Genomic DNA, 16,796 nt, shown 5'->3' on the forward strand with positions numbered 1-16,796 from the left:
TTTGTACGAATTCGAAAAGGGCAACCGCAAGGCCAAGGCCAGTGATAAGCTGCCATAAGCATGGGACGTCCGTCTGATGCCTTGCCTGGCTCCGAGCTTGTCCGGTCCATCTACAGCTTAGGCTGAGCTGAGTCGTGTAGCGGCACAGTAGCCGTTCTATCTTGCAGGCCAACTAGCTGTGCATCTTTGCGTCTTGAAAGACGCAAGACAACGAGTCGCTAGCCGTGCGCTTATAGTGAGGAATAAAAGGTCTCACCTTCCCAAGACACGGCCACGCCGCGCTCTAGCTACGCATCCAGATCACTTAAAGGCACGCACCTGCGCCCGCTCTGCTGTCTTGACAAAAGACTGACACGTCAACACCTTCGTCTACTACATCTGCTTGTTGTCAAAGCAACCGGTCCTTGAACGAGTGCCGTAGATCGCAGCAGAGTCAGGAGGGAAGGAAGGCATTTATCCGGTCGTATCGGTAACCTGAAACAGGAGACCAACGAAGAGTTGCTCATCGAATACTTGCGTCTTGTTTTGCGCTTCCATCGAGCGAAAGGCGCCGCGCCAGACACGATATCCTATCGACGACGCAATCTGCTTGTGCGTGTGTTTTCGCATTACTGTTGCGCCCTCAAACGATCCGCAAAAGCTCCAGTAGTCGGTTTGTGACAGGGGTCCTCGAAAAAGCTTGGCAAGTCTAGCTCACCTGCCATTAAGGAAAGTCTGCTACTCTAAGTCACCCCCTACGAGCAATCAGATCGGAGTCCGGTCATTCTACAACTCCGTACGGCTACAGTACAGCTCGACAAAGTCCGTCTCTATTTGCTTCCGGCCCTTTCTTCTCTGTTTTCAGCCTGAACGACTTGCGGCTCTTCAACAAACAGTCTGAGCAAATAGTTCAATCTTGCCTGGCGTTCTTCATGCTACACATCTGTCCCTGGATTTGTATATAAGTGATGACAGATGCCTACTACAACAACCAGCTGCAAAGCTTCTTCTCACAGCTGGTACGGCCAAACACGATGGCCACAGATGGTCCAGACTTGCAGCTCATTTCGACGGCAGGCACGTCACCGGGCAGCAAGTCAAACAAGTCATCCGTTTCGCCTAAAGCCAAGACGCCAAGGACTTCCAACCTCTCAACAGAAGAGCGGAAGAAACCACGAGCGACACGCCATCGTAGCACAGGCTGTGGGACGTGTCGAATGCGCAAAATCAAGTGTGATGAGCAACTTCCCTATTGCAGAAATTGCCAGCGTACCGAACGAGAATGTCTTGGTTACCGCACACCAGAAGAGCTAGCGAATCCTCAGCTAGACAGGCAACGCCTTGTAACGCGACACAAACAGCGAGCTGAGAAGAAGCCTGATATAGCACCAACAAACCATTCGAATTCGACCCATGGTGGAGTCACGACTCAGGGGACTACGCCAGAAAGCCAACTGTTCTCTATGTTCCCAGGTGCGCATGGAACACACTCTGATACACATGTGTCGCAGATTGATCCTCAGTCCTCGATGGACGTGGTACATGATGCACAGCCCATTGACCTCATATGGAATGCTCAAGCCCTACCCAGCAGTTTCATTCGATTAGAGACTTTCTTCTTTCGCCGCTTCATCACTTCGGTCTGGCTCCACAGCTATTCCGACCTGTGGCGAAATATGCTGCCTTCTGTGCTCAACACATCAGCACCGCTATACCATTCTGTTTTGGCGCTCTCTGCCATGTACATGTTCAAGAATGGCATTGATAGAAGAGCAAAGGACAGTGCCATGTCTCACTATGCAGTGGCTGTCCAACAACTACAAGCAGCGCTCTACAACCCACAGGAAGCAATGAAGGATACAACATTGATGGCAACTGTCATTATGGGCTTCTACGAGATGCTCGACAAGGACGATCACAAGAGTTGGTGTGCTCATACAAAAGGTGCCCAGCAACTGATCCGCTTGCGTGGGCCGAGAGCCACGTCGTCTGGTCTTGGTAAGATGATGTATGTCACTTTGCGAGGGTTCGAGACTGTTCGAGCGATATTGGAATACGAGGAAACTCTATTTGCTGAGGAGACCTGGACCATTCCTAGCGCAAACCCAGCGACACGTTTCCACTTTGCAGAGCTGCTTGGCCCGCAGTGCCCACCCGTCAGTCCTGATGCACTTGCAACATCGGCTCCACCGGATTACGCCTCTGTGTTGTACATGCTTGGCTCCAAGGTCGGCTCATGCCAGGCAAGAGCTCACAAGCTTTACAAAAGTGGACAACTCACACCTCCTGCTAAATGCCAGGTCTCCATCGAGGTGGAGACTGTGGTTGAGCAGCTAAAGCAATGGCGCATGCTGCTACCGCCCGTGTATGATGGCAGGGAGGCACCGAGTACGTTGCCATTGTCCCCGTACAAGATGATCACGATCTTTGACGGTCCACTCGAGGCACAGCAGATCTGCTTCTATTGTGCATTTATGCTGCAGGCGTTTCGGATACGCGCCAAGTATGTGCTGGATGACCCAACGGATTTGCCACCTGAAGCACAAGACTTGGCCAGGAAAATCATCAAAGTGGCCGACTACCTGTCAGCAGGATTGACCACCACCAGTCTGCAAATTACATGGCCACTCTATGCAGCGAGTATTGCGCTGTGTGACCGGGAAGAACAGGCCTGGGCGAGGCGAATGATGAAGGCGATTGCCTCTGAGAAGAGATGGGCCATTGCGAAACAAGCGCTCAAAGCGCATTCAGTGGTATCCCTGCGAGACAGACAGAATGGGAGAAGTACCACCTCATCAGCTGAGACTTATATCCGGCAGCTGTGATAGAGTAGACATAATAGGAAGCATGTAACAGCAATAGTAGTCAGTTCAGTCTATACCCGGCCCTGAAGGTTGCAGATTTCAGATGCGCGCGACTTTTGAAAGTGACAGCACACACATCGATCATCCCACCACACCAGCTTGTCTGTGCATGCTCTCCGATGCGGTGGAGCTGCCTTAGTCTCATTATCGCTGCAGCAGTAGCAGTCGATGCCGCAAATGAGAAAGGCCATCTGCCGCATGATGTGTACGCAGAACACCATGAGGAGGCAAGACCGCACTCATCCAGTGTCGCGTATGCTGTACTGGACGAGCTGCGGAGTATAGAACAAGCGCGACAGGTGACGACACCGTCAAGGTCACGGTCGCTGGTGGAGTTCCTCATCGGCCTGTCACGTCCTACCTCGACAGACTTGGCAGAACCTGCTCAAGCACATGATCCCTTTGCGCACGTCACGGCACAGTTGACGGCGGCTACAGACGCGTCCAAGGCAGCCTCTGAGATCGACACTGAAGCTCTTATGCTGCTTGCGGAGCTCAACTTCCATGGCAACTACACATACCCGCGCGACTACCACAAGGCGCTTCACTACTACCGGCAACTAGCCGAATTGAACGGCAATGAAACAGCACATGAACAGCTTGGCTTCTTGTATGCGACAGGGATTGGTGGTGTTGAGCGTGACCAGGGTCTTGCACTCCTGCATCATGCTATGGCGGCAGAGCAAGGCAGCATTCGCAGTTCAATGACACTGGGTTATCGCTACTGGCATGGAATTGGAACAGCCCCGAACTGTACCATTGCATGCGACTACTATGCTACAGCGGCAGATCAAGCGATAAATTGGATCAGGCAAGGCCCCCCTGGCGGACTTTACTTTCGTCGGAAAGCGTACGCTTTTGCTGAAGAGCTTGGCGGCCTATACGGTGCACGAATGAGTCAACACCACAAGTTGTCTGTGTCTGTTCATGCAAAAGATATTGACGACGTGATTGACTACTTCACCTACTTGGCGGAAAAGAATGATGCACAGGCAGCCTTCAATCTGGCCAAGCTACACAGAGACGGATCGCGTACTGTTGAGGTGGACCATGTCAAGGCGCTTTACTGGTTCCGACGTGTTGCACGGACCTATTGGACCAAAGACGGCAAGACTGTCAAAAACGTCAAAGCGATGCGATATCATGCCGAGACGGCCGCTTGGATTGGCCAAGCTTACCTGCGAGGCGAGGGAACTGAGCAAGACTTTGAAAAGGCTCGCATCTGGTTCCAGCGTGGATTAGTCCTTGGCGATACTGGCTGCCAGTATGGCCTTGCCCTCATGCATCTGCAAGGCCTTGGAACCATCCCAAAAGACCGGGAAAAGGCCATCTCATTTTTGCAAGCAGCCTCTGATGCAGAACATCACATGTCTCAGCTCGTACTGGGTAAAATTCTGATTGAAGATCCAGATATCACTTTCGCAGTTCGGCTTTTGGAGAGTGCTGCAAAGGGTGGCAAGATCGAGGCGTTCTACTTTCTAGCCCAAATGTATGAGCAAGGCATTGGACGGGAACGTAGCTGTCAGATGGCAACACAGTACTACAAGATGGTTGCAGAATGTGCCGAGAGCCTACATTCAACGATCCCATTTGGCAACAAAGCCTACCAGGAAGGGCGGACGGAGGATGCCATTATTGCCATGATGATTGCGGCAGAGTCAGGCTATGAGAAGGGTCAAGTTAATGTTGCGTATCTGCTTGATCAGCACCGTCACTCCTTCTCCTTGAAGGACAGCTTCAAACGCACTGTTGGCCAACAAATCAAGCTGCTACGTCAAAGAATCGGCACAGCACCACCGGATCCAGTGAATGCGCTGCAGGAGAAGGAAGCAGAAGAACAGCCTAGCTTGGCGGATGAACTGGCCTTGCTATACTACACGCGTTCTGCTTCACAAAATAATTGGGAAGCACTGGTCAAAGCTGCCGACTATCACTTGGAAGGCTATGGCACATCTGCATCTCCAGAAGAAGCAGTGACGCTCTGGCAGGCGGCTGCAGATTCTCGCGCGATACCACTAGCACTCTGGAATCTAGGCTGGAGCTATGAGAATGGTGTGGGTGTGGAGCAAGACTTTCACATGGCGAAGCGATACTATGATGCGTGTCTCGAGTTGGACAAACGTGCAAATTTGGCGGTGACCTTGTCGCTTTTCATGTTGCGTTTGCGATCTGCGTGGAATACCGTGACTGGTGGTAGTGTTCGGTCCATCAAGAAGGACGAAGATGCTCCCGTTGCATTCAGCTTCAAGGCCATCTGGACGGGCTTCAAACACTTTTGGCGCTCACAATGGGATCTCCCCACGGACGAAGCGTATCCGGAAGAGGATTTCCTGGATGAAGACTTCCCCTCGAGCGGCGAAGACTTGTACGAGTCGCTGCTCATCCTGTCCATCTGCCTGTTCGTGGCAGGGGCCGTCTATGTTCGTACAAACTGGAACAACCGGCGCCTCGATCAGCAGGCAGCAGCACAACACGGCGGCGGCGGTAATGGCCCACCTGGTGCGCCTCCTGCTGCTGCTGATCCGCATATGGCTGCATTCATTGGCGGTCTACCTATCTAGCCTTATATCAGCTACTCTGGCATCTTCTACTTGTGACTGTTCTATTTACCATTAGTCTAACCCTGCCGCCTGAATGCACACGAGACGACTGACAAGACGCTGGCGTGTCCAGAAGCCAGTAGCTAGACGCTTACATTGCTTCCTCCTGCTCCAGTCATCATGGTATCATCTATACTTTCCTACCATTGAGGAACAATCTGTACTGACAAAATGCGCGTGTAGAGCGATACATCACGTCCAACCTCACCCGCACCACCAGGCGGTGTGCGTTCCTTGATTCGACGACGCGCAGCAAAAGACCAGTCTGCCAAGGAAGCGGCGATGCGACCTGCGGGTACACGAGCAGCTGGTGCTGGCGGTAGTAACGCGACGCAGCTGCGTCTGTACACAGATGATGCTCCTGGCTTGAAAGTGTATGTTTTGCAACCATGCCAAGCTTGTGCGGAGATGCTAACGTTGGTTTCAGGGATCCTTTGGTCGTGATGGTACTGTCTGTTGCGTTTGTCGGCTCTGTCTTTGCTCTTCACATCATTGTATGCATCCTAGGCATATCAACACTCAATGCTAACCATGTCCTAGGCCAAGATCATCTCCAAATTCAGCGCATAGATTCGTCATTACTCTATGCAATGCTATAACCAAAACTGAACGCTGCTCTACGCTTGAATGCCAAAAATGAACGTAGACGCGAAGCATGACATGCTCGATGCATTTAGCTGATGAGATTGAGCGTATACACCACCGTGATTGTGAGCGTGAATCCCAGTAGCGCATACTGAACGAGCAATACCACACCAAGACTCTGCGTCTCTAATTCTCTGCCCTCTGTTGCAAAAATCTGCGTGACATACATGAGTGATGTCGCTGTCGGCGTTGCAGCCGGCAAAACCAATACCAACCTCAGTACTAGATCTGAAGGGGCCATGAGCTTACCCGAGAGGAACTGCATCCATGCAATCCCAATAATCGGACTCACCACCAATTTCAAAAGGCCAAGGACGATGGCGCTGCGGACGGCAGGGATGGGTTCACCGCGTTTGATACGAAGTCGAGAGAGTGCATACCCGAGAATCAACAGCGAACAAGGGACCGTTGCGCCTCCGATAAAGTTGGTGGTATCGGTGATAAAGGCCAATGGCGGTTGTCCATCTGGTCCATCAGGCATGCTCACTTGAAGCGTCGTTGTTGGATCAGCCGCTGATAAGTGGGTAAAGAGTTGTTTGAGGGGTGTCAGCATGGCGATGGGGAAGGCCAGCAGCGTCGCTGCAGAGGGCGGCGACAAGAAGCGTTTGAGGATCACCAGGGCGACATGTTTATTGCGTTGCCAGCCAGTCCGTTCATCAGAGGCAGCCGTCGACGATGCTGCCGAAGACGACGGACGTTTCTCTGGTTCTGCTGTACCAGACTTGCTTTTACTCCTGGCTGATGGAAGCCTTGTGATCTCTTGCGGGTCAAACAGTGCGTGCATGTCGCCGTGATCGAGCAAGCCAGACGTAACTGGCTTGAGACGTAAAGATTCGGTACTCCCGCTGCGAACAAAGCCTAGTGCTGCACCAGGCTGTAGAGGGCTCATTGGTCGAGCGCCTGTAAGTCTTTCTACTGGTGGGATAGTAGCTGTGACTGTGCTGATCGTCTCCAGAGGCACATTCTGCGTGGGTGATGTGTTCTCCATTTTAGTCTTCCATAGAGATGCTCGTTCCTGGATACTCTGCAGCATGCTACTGATCTTGCTCTTGTTCTCAGCGAGCCTGCTTCTCGCATGAGACGCCCTCTCTTCATCAGGAATGGGAAACTTGAAATCTCGTTGTACCATTGCCGTACCCAGATTAAAAAACACAATCGTCTGCATAAAGATGAAGATGGTGATGTAGGCAAAGGACTTGTCAAGTGCCGCTTGCCCCGAGAAGGGCGCCGATTGTGTAATGGTACCAAGCATCACGAGTGGCAAATCTCCCCAATTGCTAAAACAGCCAGCAGCCAAGATGCCGTTTTCCCAACCGCGCGGACACTGAGTGACGAGACGTGTGATGTAGCCAAAGACCATGCCGATTGCCATATACAAGATGGCCGTGAGTACCAAGATGCCAATTTCTTTACCCATTGAATTGTCAATACCAACGACAATCTTGCTGAAGATGAGGCATGGCAGGAATACATTGATGACTGCTTGTGAAAGTGCCCGTGAACCCTGAGAGTCTAGTAGGCCTTTGCGAGCGAGAATGGTACCAGCGGCGGCTGTGAGCACGAATTTGAGGAGTGCCCGGACAGCGGTCCAGATGATTGCGCCAAGGTTGACTGACATGGTTGTAGTACTATACAGTGCATGAGAAGATCAAGTACCCAGAGCCTATGTGCGTACTGGCCTTGCCGCAAACATGGCTCGTTGTGTCGCTGGATGTCGAGCTGGATCGATATCTTTTGAGAGATCAGATGGAGACAGCGGCACTTGCCTACTTTGTCTATGGGATCTTCTTGGTATGGAGAAAGAGGCAGCTCACGGAGTCAGGGCCGTCGCATGAGTACACAAGGTCGACTGCACTTTGAACTGGCGTCGAAGCCCAACGAAAGAATGCGACATACGCTTGCATGTCGGTTGCGATTGACATATGCGTATCTTGGTGAAAGCATGCTTGCCGTGTACAGCAGCAAAGGTAGTGTCCATATTGTAGAGACTGTAGTGCATCTGTCCGGAGTCCGTGGCTCATTCTCCAATAAGCAGCATCTGTCCATGCTGCAAGGTTCTTCCATCACTCAATAGCGCATCCTCAGCCATCTACCTCTGATGCCTGACCAATCTCTACCGCCTGCACAGGGACTCGTCCCCCTCTTCCTCGAATACTATTCTCAAGTGCCTCATTCTCGCTCTCCAACGCTTGAATATACTCACTCACTTTGCCCAACACCAACGCTTCACTCTTACTCTGCGATGGCTCCAAACTCGGTACCAGTACACACAACTGATCAAAGCCAGCACGAATCGCTTGTCGTCTCTTTTGCTCGCTTTGGATGTGATTGGCCTTCTTCTCTAGCGGTGAGAGAAGGTCTTGCGCCATTGAGGCTGTTGCTGTCGTGGGTTTCGTTGGGGATGCGCTTTTAGCAGTATTGGCGTCGCCTGGTCTAGAGGTACCGTTGCCGGCTGTAGCCATAGCAGGCCCTGCTGCCGATGCGACGCTAGAGATCAAAGTAGTTGAAGAAGTAGACCTCTGGCTCGTCGCATGTGAAGAGAGAAAGTAAACAGTCACAAAGATGAAAAGAAGAGAAAGATACAGAGAAAGTACAGGAGAGCCTAAGCAGACAAGAGATAAAGACAGACAGACAGACGCGCAAGCCAAAGCATAAACACCAACAACACAGACATTCTTTTCTCATCAATTGTGATCAGCCAGACACCGCAGAGGGTCCCAAGCCAAGTGACTTTTTGAAGCGGTAAAACTTGAGACGCAGACCGAGGATGAAGTCTCGCCAAACAGCTTTGAAGCCCTTGACACGCTGTCCCTCCACTCTGAGTGTCTTGGGCGCTGAAGACTTTGTGGTTGGATAACGCGCATAACCCGATCCACGCACCATCTCCAACTGAACACCAGCAGCCGCTGCTGCATTCGCAGGGGGTTGCATCGTGGCAGAGGATAAGGAAGCAGCATGCATGGCACTCGCATGCCCATACGTCGATAGTAATCCATCCTTCCCACGCGTCTCTGGGGTTTGTTGCCAAGCACGCTGTGCTGCTTTCAAAGAAGCATCACCACCGCCACGTCGCCGTTTCAAACGATCTAATCCGCTGCCATGCCCGCTACTGCGTTTTGACGAGGCATCTAAACTGCTTCGTGGTGCAGGAATCGGTGCAAGGGGTGGTGGCGGTACATATTTGCCATCACGATCGAAACTCGCATGTTGTGGGAGATCATCGGAACCACGAATACTATATTCTCGAGAGACGCGTCGGAGTGCTGCTGAAGTGACGCGTCGGAGGGGTGTTTGTGAGCTGGTAGCAGAATGCAGTGTGCTAGAGCGTGGACGGGAAGAGCCGCTGGCTGTGAGGAGGGGTGAGGGCGCTTCAAAAAGGTGGGTGTCTGCTGGTTCTTCTTGGTGTGTGTGGATCACGGGTGAGCGCGGATAGTCGAGGTGCATCATCGTTGACATCCTCGCTGTGTCTCCGTGTACCTGGTCTCTTGTTTGTATTGACTCGTCACTTTCAGGCAACGGTCGATGCTCTTGAGCTTGTGCTTTGTCTTGTCTAGTAGGTGTAGAGATGAGACGGTGAGACAGTGCGACACTCTGGCGCTGTTTGATGAGCGCGACAGAAACAGGGACGGTGGCCAAGTGCCAAGGCGTTGAGAGGGGGGTTGAGGCCTTCTTGTGGTGGTGGATGCCCCTGCTCCAGCTGGTCGCCGGGATGACGTCCGACGAGTATGCGCTCCAAACAGGCTCTTGCTCCGTTGGGTGATGCGCTCTTGGTCAGGGGGTGATGCTGCACTGTATAGCCTTCAGCCTGATGCTCTCTACTCGAGGGCCTTCGTGGATATGGGAGAGGGACGAGGTTGGCGGCTGCTTCAAGTTGGTTGGGTTGGCTCCGTGGCTGGCGATGGAGCAGTGAGCAAGATTGACGAGCTGGAGCGGCAGGGACACGGCTCTGGAGGTCTTGGCCGAGGGAGCTGTCTCTTGCTGCATCTGGCCCATATATACTACGTCTATACATCGATCACAGGAAGTAGTCCATTACATCACTCACCCGCATGGTCATATGGCTGCCATCGTCTGTGTTTATTGATACCCTGGTCGCAGCATCTGCATAGCATGAGGCCCAGGCATAGCAAGGCATATCAAGTCTGTTGACAAGACTACAGATCGCAGTCCCTTCCTCGCCAGACTGCTAGGATACTGGTACCAGTCTCGCAGCACTGTCCTGATCTTGATGGTGCATGCAGCCGTTGCCGTGCTGTGATGCGAGATTGCAATTTCAACGGCGAAATACGCGAAACGGACACAGGACATGGACTGTACTTCCCTTCTCATGCCATTTGATCGTAGCTAGAGGTCTAGATATTCTCTGCTCTATTGAATCTCAGGCTCAGCTAGCTAGCATCTTCCCTCCTAAATATAAGTAGCTGGCCAGCCTCGATGACCGCTCTGACATGTCTCAGATCAGCTGAGACTTCCATGGAAAAGTCTTAATCCTCCCTCAAATATTCATGGCAGAAGATATCCATAAATTCACATCAAACTGCTAAAGCATCTACAACGCAGTGGCTCGCTTCTTCTCAATCTGACTCGTCTGGCGACCATCTCGGTAGACACGCCAGTAGTGCTCCGTGAACGCACTCACACCCATCTCCTTCAAGAATGTCTCGTCGTGCGTAATGACAATCAACTGAAAGTTGGCCTGACGACGTCGTTGCTGCACCAAATTGTGCAACGCCTTCGCCAGACTCTTGATGTTCTCGCTGTCGAGGTTCGTGGTGGGTTCATCCAATGTCAGCACACCACAGCTGATACCAAAACACTCTGCGAGTGCCAACCGAATGATGATGCAGGCAAGCATCTTTTGGCCAGCACTGCATCGACCACGCATTTCAAATTCCGCATCCCCCTTGACCATGCGCACATTGTACTTGTACGTGCGATTTGCTGCTGAAGGCTCACCTTCAGACTCAATGTAGATGCGATCCACATCCGTACCCACATACGTTGTTTGCCACAAATCCTGAATGGTGCGATTGATTTCAGCCATCTTGATGGCGTGGTAGCGCATAATGGCAGAATCCAATGCCTTGCCATACTTCTCCAGATCCTCATTCGCTTTTTCCATGGTCGCCACCTTGATGAAATGCCTGCGATGTACTTCAGCGGCATCCTTGTATTCAGTCGCAAGCTGCCTTTGCAATTTCTTGAGCTCATCATCCTTGGCACGCAACTCACCGAGCAAACTCGACTTTTCCAGCTGCAAGCGCGAAAAGCGATCCTTATAGCGTTTCGCCTCTTGACGGTACTTTTCTCGATCACGCTCTGCATTTTTAGATTCGAGATCTTCCACCTGTTGTGTCAGGTGCAGCACATCCTGTCGCATCCTGCGAAGACGCAAGTTGTCATTCATATTGCGCTGCGCAGATGCTTGGTCTGCCTGCTGCCTCTCAGCATCTCCAATCTTTTGCGTAACAGCGGCAAGACCTTCTTCAATGGTTGTAATCCCGCTTCGTATCTCCTTGGTCTTTTCCATGGCTTGCTTGAGCGCCGCTGGACCACCTTTGGCAAGATAGGCATCCATATCATCTTGCACAGACTGCAATGTATTGTGTGAGACAGTCAAGCGACTCGTCTCGCGTCGTACCTCTGATTGTCGCTCGGCAGCATTTTCCTTCAACTGCGCCAACGCCACACGTTTCTCCGCCAAAACAGGTTCAAGAGCCTTCAACGATTCGTCTGCCTTTGTGATTTCTTGCTTGTATTGCGCAGCAGCTTCCTGAGCTTCAGTCACGCGTACTTGAAGTTGCTTTTGCTCGCGCAATCGTCCATGCACTTCAGCGAGTTGGTGCTGGAGCTCGCGACGACGCATCTCAGTCTTGGACAAGGTTGTCCGCGCTTGCTCCTTGTCACTAGCAAGGCGATCGGCGTCACGCTTCAAGTCCTTGATGGTCTGTTGTAATGCAGCGAGTCGTTCAGGCAAATTCTCCAAACCACTCCCTGCGCCAGCCATCGTCAACTCTGTCTGCAGATTATCAATCTTGCGCGTCAATTCGCGCATCTCGCGTTCCATCCTGTTGACATCCACAGCGACCTGCTTGAGTGCTTCAAGTTTCTTGAGTTTTCGAGATAAATCACTCACCACGGCAGACGTCTTTTCAGCTGTTCCCAAAGCTTGCTGAAGCTCGCCCTGGGCAATCTGTAGCTTGGCTTCAGACTCCTTTACCTCTGGCAGCAACTTGGTCCAACTTTCATGCGCTTTCAGGAATGGCTCTGCCCATTCCTTCTTTGCAGTCGCCAAGTTCTCTTCATCCTCTGCAATTTGATCAGGCAGGGACGCCTTGAGATGTTCATAGCGTTCCACGAAACCATCCATTTCCGTTTGATTCTCGAATGCCCGTTCACATAGTGTGCAGCACTTGTCATTTTTGCAAACTTCAAATGCTTCATCAAACAAATGAATCATGGACTCTGCTTTGGCAATCTTCTTTTCCAGTTCCGATACTGCCGATGTGATGAAGGCGTAGGCATCCGCAACGCGTTCTTCAACACTGAGATTTGGATCGCCGTTTTGGAGCTTGTCCTCTGGGCTACTATCCTCCATCTGCTCCATCATCTTCTCCAAGAGTTCTTTTTGCTTCTTGACGGCATCCTTCAATGTCGCCACTTGCACTTCCTTGGTGGACAAGCCTCGTTGGGCTCCGGCCTGAATCACTTCATTATCCTTGAGGGAGATGTTCATCACGGAAATGGCTGCAGCCACATCCTCACTCAGCGAAGCAATCGACCACGACCGTCCCGTCATCTCCTCAAATGTTTTTGCATGGAGCTGCCCAAGTCCAGCAAGTTCCTGTTCCTTGCGTTGCTTGTCACCTTGGAAGATGGTCAGCTTTGCTCGCGCATCCGCTTGCAAGCTGCCACGGCTCAATTCCGAGTTGACATTATCCTTGTCATCTTCAGCAGCCTCGAGCTCTCGCCGTTTTTGACGAATTTTGACATCCCATTCGCCAGCTTCAGATTCCTTGACGGCTTTTTCATAGGCCTCTTCGGCACGCAACAAGTCAGTCTGGAGGGTTTCTTCGTCAAGCTCGTTTTGGTTTGCACGTTCCAGTTGTGCTTCCATTTGCGCAAGCTTTGCATCTTGCTGCCTCATTTGCGTCCTGGCTGCAGCACGTTGCTGCTCACATGCCGTACGCTGAGTCAGGAGTGCCTGCACTTCTTCAGCTAAGACCTCCTCTGCTTGTGCGTCCTCGCGAATCAGACGATCTAATTTCGCTGCTTGCGTTTGCAGTAGCTGTCCAAATTGCTTTCGAAAGAGGGCAACTTGCTCTTCATCCAAATCAAATTCAAATCCACGCACATTATGTTGCCGTGCAGTCTGCTTGATGACGTGTTCGCGTTTCATGACTTGTTGATCGTACGCCTCTGCTTCAGCCTTCCGACGACCTTCCTCACGCACAGCTAGGTCGAGTTGATCGCGCGCTCTTTCAAGTTGTTCACCAGCCTGAAGACGCTGGCTTTGTAGATCCTTCATGCGGCTTGAAGCACGTCGCGCATGCTCATCATAGTTGGCAAGTAGCTCCTTCAACTCATCATCCGTCTCTGAGAATTCCTTCACATTGCGAGCCAGGTCATCGAGTGTTTCCTGCATGACGATGCGTTCATGACGAAACTTTTCGAGATTGGCCAAGATGCGCTCAAACTCTTGACCGCTGTTGAAGAGTGCTTCTTGCTCCTTGATGAGGGTATCGAGACTTTTATCCAAATGTGCTGTCCTGGTCGACAGCAGTGAGATTTCTTCGCTGAGCTCCACAGAGGCTTGTTCAACACGCACTGCGCGTTCCATGTCGACTTTGAGGCCTTGGAGTGTCGCCTTGTCAATCTTGACCTGTACTAGCTGTTCCTTGCGTACACTCTTGATTTGATCCAATGCTTTTGTATATTTGAGAGCGTTGAAGATCTCATCGAAACGCTTCTTCAAGAGCGCAGGCTCAGATAGCGGCCATGTCGAGTCTTCCTGGTGGCAAAAGATGACATACTCCAAGATGACTTTACTGACCCCAAGTGCTTTAGGCACAGCTGTATTCATCTCTGCACATTTATTGGACAAGGTTGTTGTTTCGCCATTCGTGCGTTTTAGCGTCAATGTACCTTCCAGCGTCTTCATCTGTGTTGCCGCCTTCTTCTTTGCAATAGCCTGTACATAGCGCGTCGCCACCTCCATCTCACCGGCACAATCCCAAAAGGACATCTTGACGCATGCGTTCACTTCACGCGCACCCACCATACCGGGATCTTGAATCCAGCCGGCATTCTTGGTGTTGCTTGGCATTTCGCCCGTCGCCGCATACTTGAGGGACTCAATAATGGTCTGAGCATTAGCTAAGAGTCGATTAGCATGCAAATGGAAAGCGTACCGTCTTGCCACTTCCATTGGTGCCGACAATGAGCGTGAGCGGTGTGCCAAAAGTGATGACTTTTTGATCGCCATGGTCGAAGGATCTGATGCCTGTTATACCAAGCTTGATGATGCTGGACATGGCATCCGAGCGGACGAGCTAGGACGTCCGCAAGCTGGGACCAGGTAATTTGCTTTGAAGGTGCTTGGTCGCGTCCACTCTGTAGAACCAAATGCGGTCGCGTCCAAAAATCAATCTTGGGCCCAGAGCAACGACACCACACAACCTAGCTAGCTTTCAAGTCTTCCGCTCTCTCTGCAATCGCTGCCATGTCTGCTCAAGCTGATCAGCAACCACTGCTTCTCAAATTCCAAGTCCCCTCCGACCGTCTCAAAGTCATTGTCGCTTCCTCTGCCGTATCAGTCCCCAAGAAGCGCGCTCGTGATGACGCAGCGAGTTCTGTTCGCAGTAGTCCACCGCCGTCTAGTCCCATGGGCTCTGTAGCTGCTGATGCATCTGTTTCTCAGGCAAAAAGGCAACTTCTACGCAAGAAGAATGGTCCGAAACGAAAACCGAAAACGGTTGGGTTGACGGAAGCGCAGCTCGCTCAACAGCCTTTGCAGCATCAGCAAAATGCCGCTGGTGAGGGGAAGTCGAAATTAGGACCTCGTATGAGTGATGTCAAGGCGATGTCTGGAATTGGCAGTGCTTCTGGTAGCAAAACAGGAACGGCAGCGGGTCATGGAACGCCTATACCTGCTGGCGGTGCAGCTGGCCATGCCATGCCAGAAGCTTATCGTTTGCTCGATCGAAGTGGCAGTAAATGTAAACGCTGGAGACCTAGTAAGCTGCTGGTGCACTCCATCAGCGGATATCGCTGGCATGCAAAAACCTGGCATATCGCGAAGGAAAAGGCAGTGCAACCGTCGCCTCAGAAGGAGAATGCCGTTGTTGCTACTATCGCTACGACAAAGTTTGCTTGATCTTGTGCTTCTCTAAAAGAGTCTAAATCGTGGTACGGGATCGAGCATGAACCAGCCGCCATCTCAGTACGCCAAGCTTGATACTGCTCCCGACCGCTGTTTCGATCTTCAGGTGCTCCAACTTGGCTGGTTGCTTCCTGCTCTTTCAAGTCGATCCATTCTCATGCTGCGTGATCTTGTTCTCGTGGAGTTCAAGTCGAGGAAGGAGGACGCGATCTATTGCCGATATTGACAGCAATCACAAGGTTTTCTCAATCATATGGGTTGCAGTCTGTCCAAAAGTCTCAAGAGATCATTTGCACCGAGAATCAGTGGCGATTCCAACACTCCACTGTGGACTGTCCCGCTCTTCTCGCTTCAATACAGCTCGTCCTTTAGTGTCCCGTAGGCATGCTTTTCCCTTCATCTGCTCGTACTCTCACTTGATCACGATTCCGATGATTGTGCTGGCCGACTCTTGCCTGGACTCGAAAGTACTGGGCGTACGGTATGAAGAAACCGGTGTGCCACTAAAAGTAATCAGATCGCTGGGTATGCAGTCCTGATCAGACAACGAAGCGCAGCAAAGCACAAGGCACAGGTGGTCCGCGACGAACTACAAGAATGCCACAATGGTTCTACGCCAACTGCACAGTCAGCCGATCAGGATGCGTCAGAGATAGTGGGGGGCTTCATCACAGTTCATGGCATGCAAAAGGGGATCAGACAGAACGAGGAACGCTTCTTGTCCAGGCTAAGAAAGCTTGGGTTTCTTGCGCTATGGCGCCAATCGAGCGACATAGGAAGTCAGGTTGCGCACCTCGCGTACCAGTGTGCTGGGCGGCAGACTGTGGTTAGCAGAGTCCCTCGCTGCTGCTGGCACACTTACTATGGCTCCATGTACGCATCAGCTATGTTAATGCTGAACATGGCAATGCCCGGTAGGATGAGGACGGTGATCAAGACAATGGCGCAAGGAGTGCAGTGATCAGAGCAATGGCGAGATGAGCGCAGTGATTGATCAGAGCACATTGATGCCTACTTGCGCCATCGCATTGGTCACTGTTTTAATTCTACCTGGGGTCGCAATGATTGGCGTAAATATCGCTGACTTGTATATGGAGCCTTAGTAAGTGTGCCAGCAGTAGCGAGGGACTCTGCTTATCACGGTCTGCCGCCCAGCACACTGGTACGCGAGGTGCGCAACCTGACTTCCCATGTCGCTCGATTGGCGCCATAGCGCAAGAAACCCAAGCCTTCTCAGCCTGGACAAGAAGCGTTCCTCGTTCTTTCTGTTCCTCATCGGAGTGATGCGAGGAGCTAGTGAACACGTACCTGGTAAGGCGTCTGACT

The 16,796-nt window shown here is 51.8% G+C and overlaps 6 protein-coding genes across 6 annotated transcripts; 2 read left to right on the top strand and 4 right to left on the bottom strand.

Annotated features, from left to right (window-relative positions):
- Window positions 1-947: 947 nt before the first annotated feature.
- Window positions 948-6,013, top strand: BCR37DRAFT_395069 (uncharacterized protein; the record flags this gene model as incomplete). Its single annotated transcript, XM_040871570.1, has 5 exons — window positions 948-2,732; window positions 3,068-5,390; window positions 5,664-5,817; window positions 5,871-5,937; window positions 5,984-6,013. The coding sequence occupies 5 exons, from the start codon at window positions 948-950 to the stop codon at window positions 6,011-6,013; spliced, it is 4,359 nt and encodes a 1,452-aa protein (XP_040722821.1).
- A 103-nt stretch (window positions 6,014-6,116) lies between these two features.
- On the bottom strand, window positions 6,117-8,045 carry BCR37DRAFT_415342 (auxin efflux carrier; the record flags this gene model as incomplete). Its single annotated transcript, XM_040872278.1, has 1 exon — window positions 6,117-8,045. The coding sequence occupies exon 1, from the start codon at window positions 7,704-7,706 to the stop codon at window positions 6,117-6,119; it is 1,590 nt and encodes a 529-aa protein (XP_040722822.1). The 5' UTR covers window positions 7,707-8,045.
- Window positions 8,046-8,155: 110 nt separating this feature from the next.
- On the bottom strand, window positions 8,156-8,705 carry BCR37DRAFT_382970 (uncharacterized protein). Its single transcript, XM_040869979.1, has one exon. It carries the CDS (start codon window positions 8,548-8,550, stop codon window positions 8,170-8,172), a length of 381 nt encoding a protein of 126 aa, XP_040722823.1. The 5' UTR covers window positions 8,551-8,705; the 3' UTR covers window positions 8,156-8,169.
- Window positions 8,706-8,782: 77 nt separating this feature from the next.
- Window positions 8,783-9,544, bottom strand: BCR37DRAFT_395072 (uncharacterized protein; the record flags this gene model as incomplete). The annotated part of the gene is made up of 1 exon (XM_040871571.1): window positions 8,783-9,544. The coding sequence occupies one exon, from the start codon at window positions 9,542-9,544 to the stop codon at window positions 8,783-8,785; it is 762 nt and encodes a 253-aa protein (XP_040722824.1).
- Window positions 9,545-14,810: 5,266 nt separating this feature from the next.
- Window positions 14,811-15,464, top strand: BCR37DRAFT_395074 (uncharacterized protein; the record flags this gene model as incomplete). The annotated part of the gene is made up of 1 exon (XM_040871572.1): window positions 14,811-15,464. The coding sequence occupies one exon, from the start codon at window positions 14,811-14,813 to the stop codon at window positions 15,462-15,464; it is 654 nt and encodes a 217-aa protein (XP_040722825.1).
- Window positions 15,465-16,282: 818 nt separating this feature from the next.
- Window positions 16,283-16,552, bottom strand: BCR37DRAFT_382974 (uncharacterized protein; the record flags this gene model as incomplete). Its single annotated transcript, XM_040869980.1, has 1 exon — window positions 16,283-16,552. A coding segment is annotated over one exon (150 nt), but the record flags the coding sequence as incomplete, so codon positions are not given.
- Window positions 16,553-16,796: the final 244 nt, after the last annotated feature.

This window comes from Protomyces lactucae-debilis, assembly GCF_002105105.1.
Source record: "Protomyces lactucae-debilis strain 12-1054 chromosome Unknown BCR37scaffold_21, whole genome shotgun sequence".
In the NCBI taxonomy this organism is placed as follows: Eukaryota; Fungi; Ascomycota; class Taphrinomycetes; order Taphrinales; family Protomycetaceae; genus Protomyces; species Protomyces lactucae-debilis.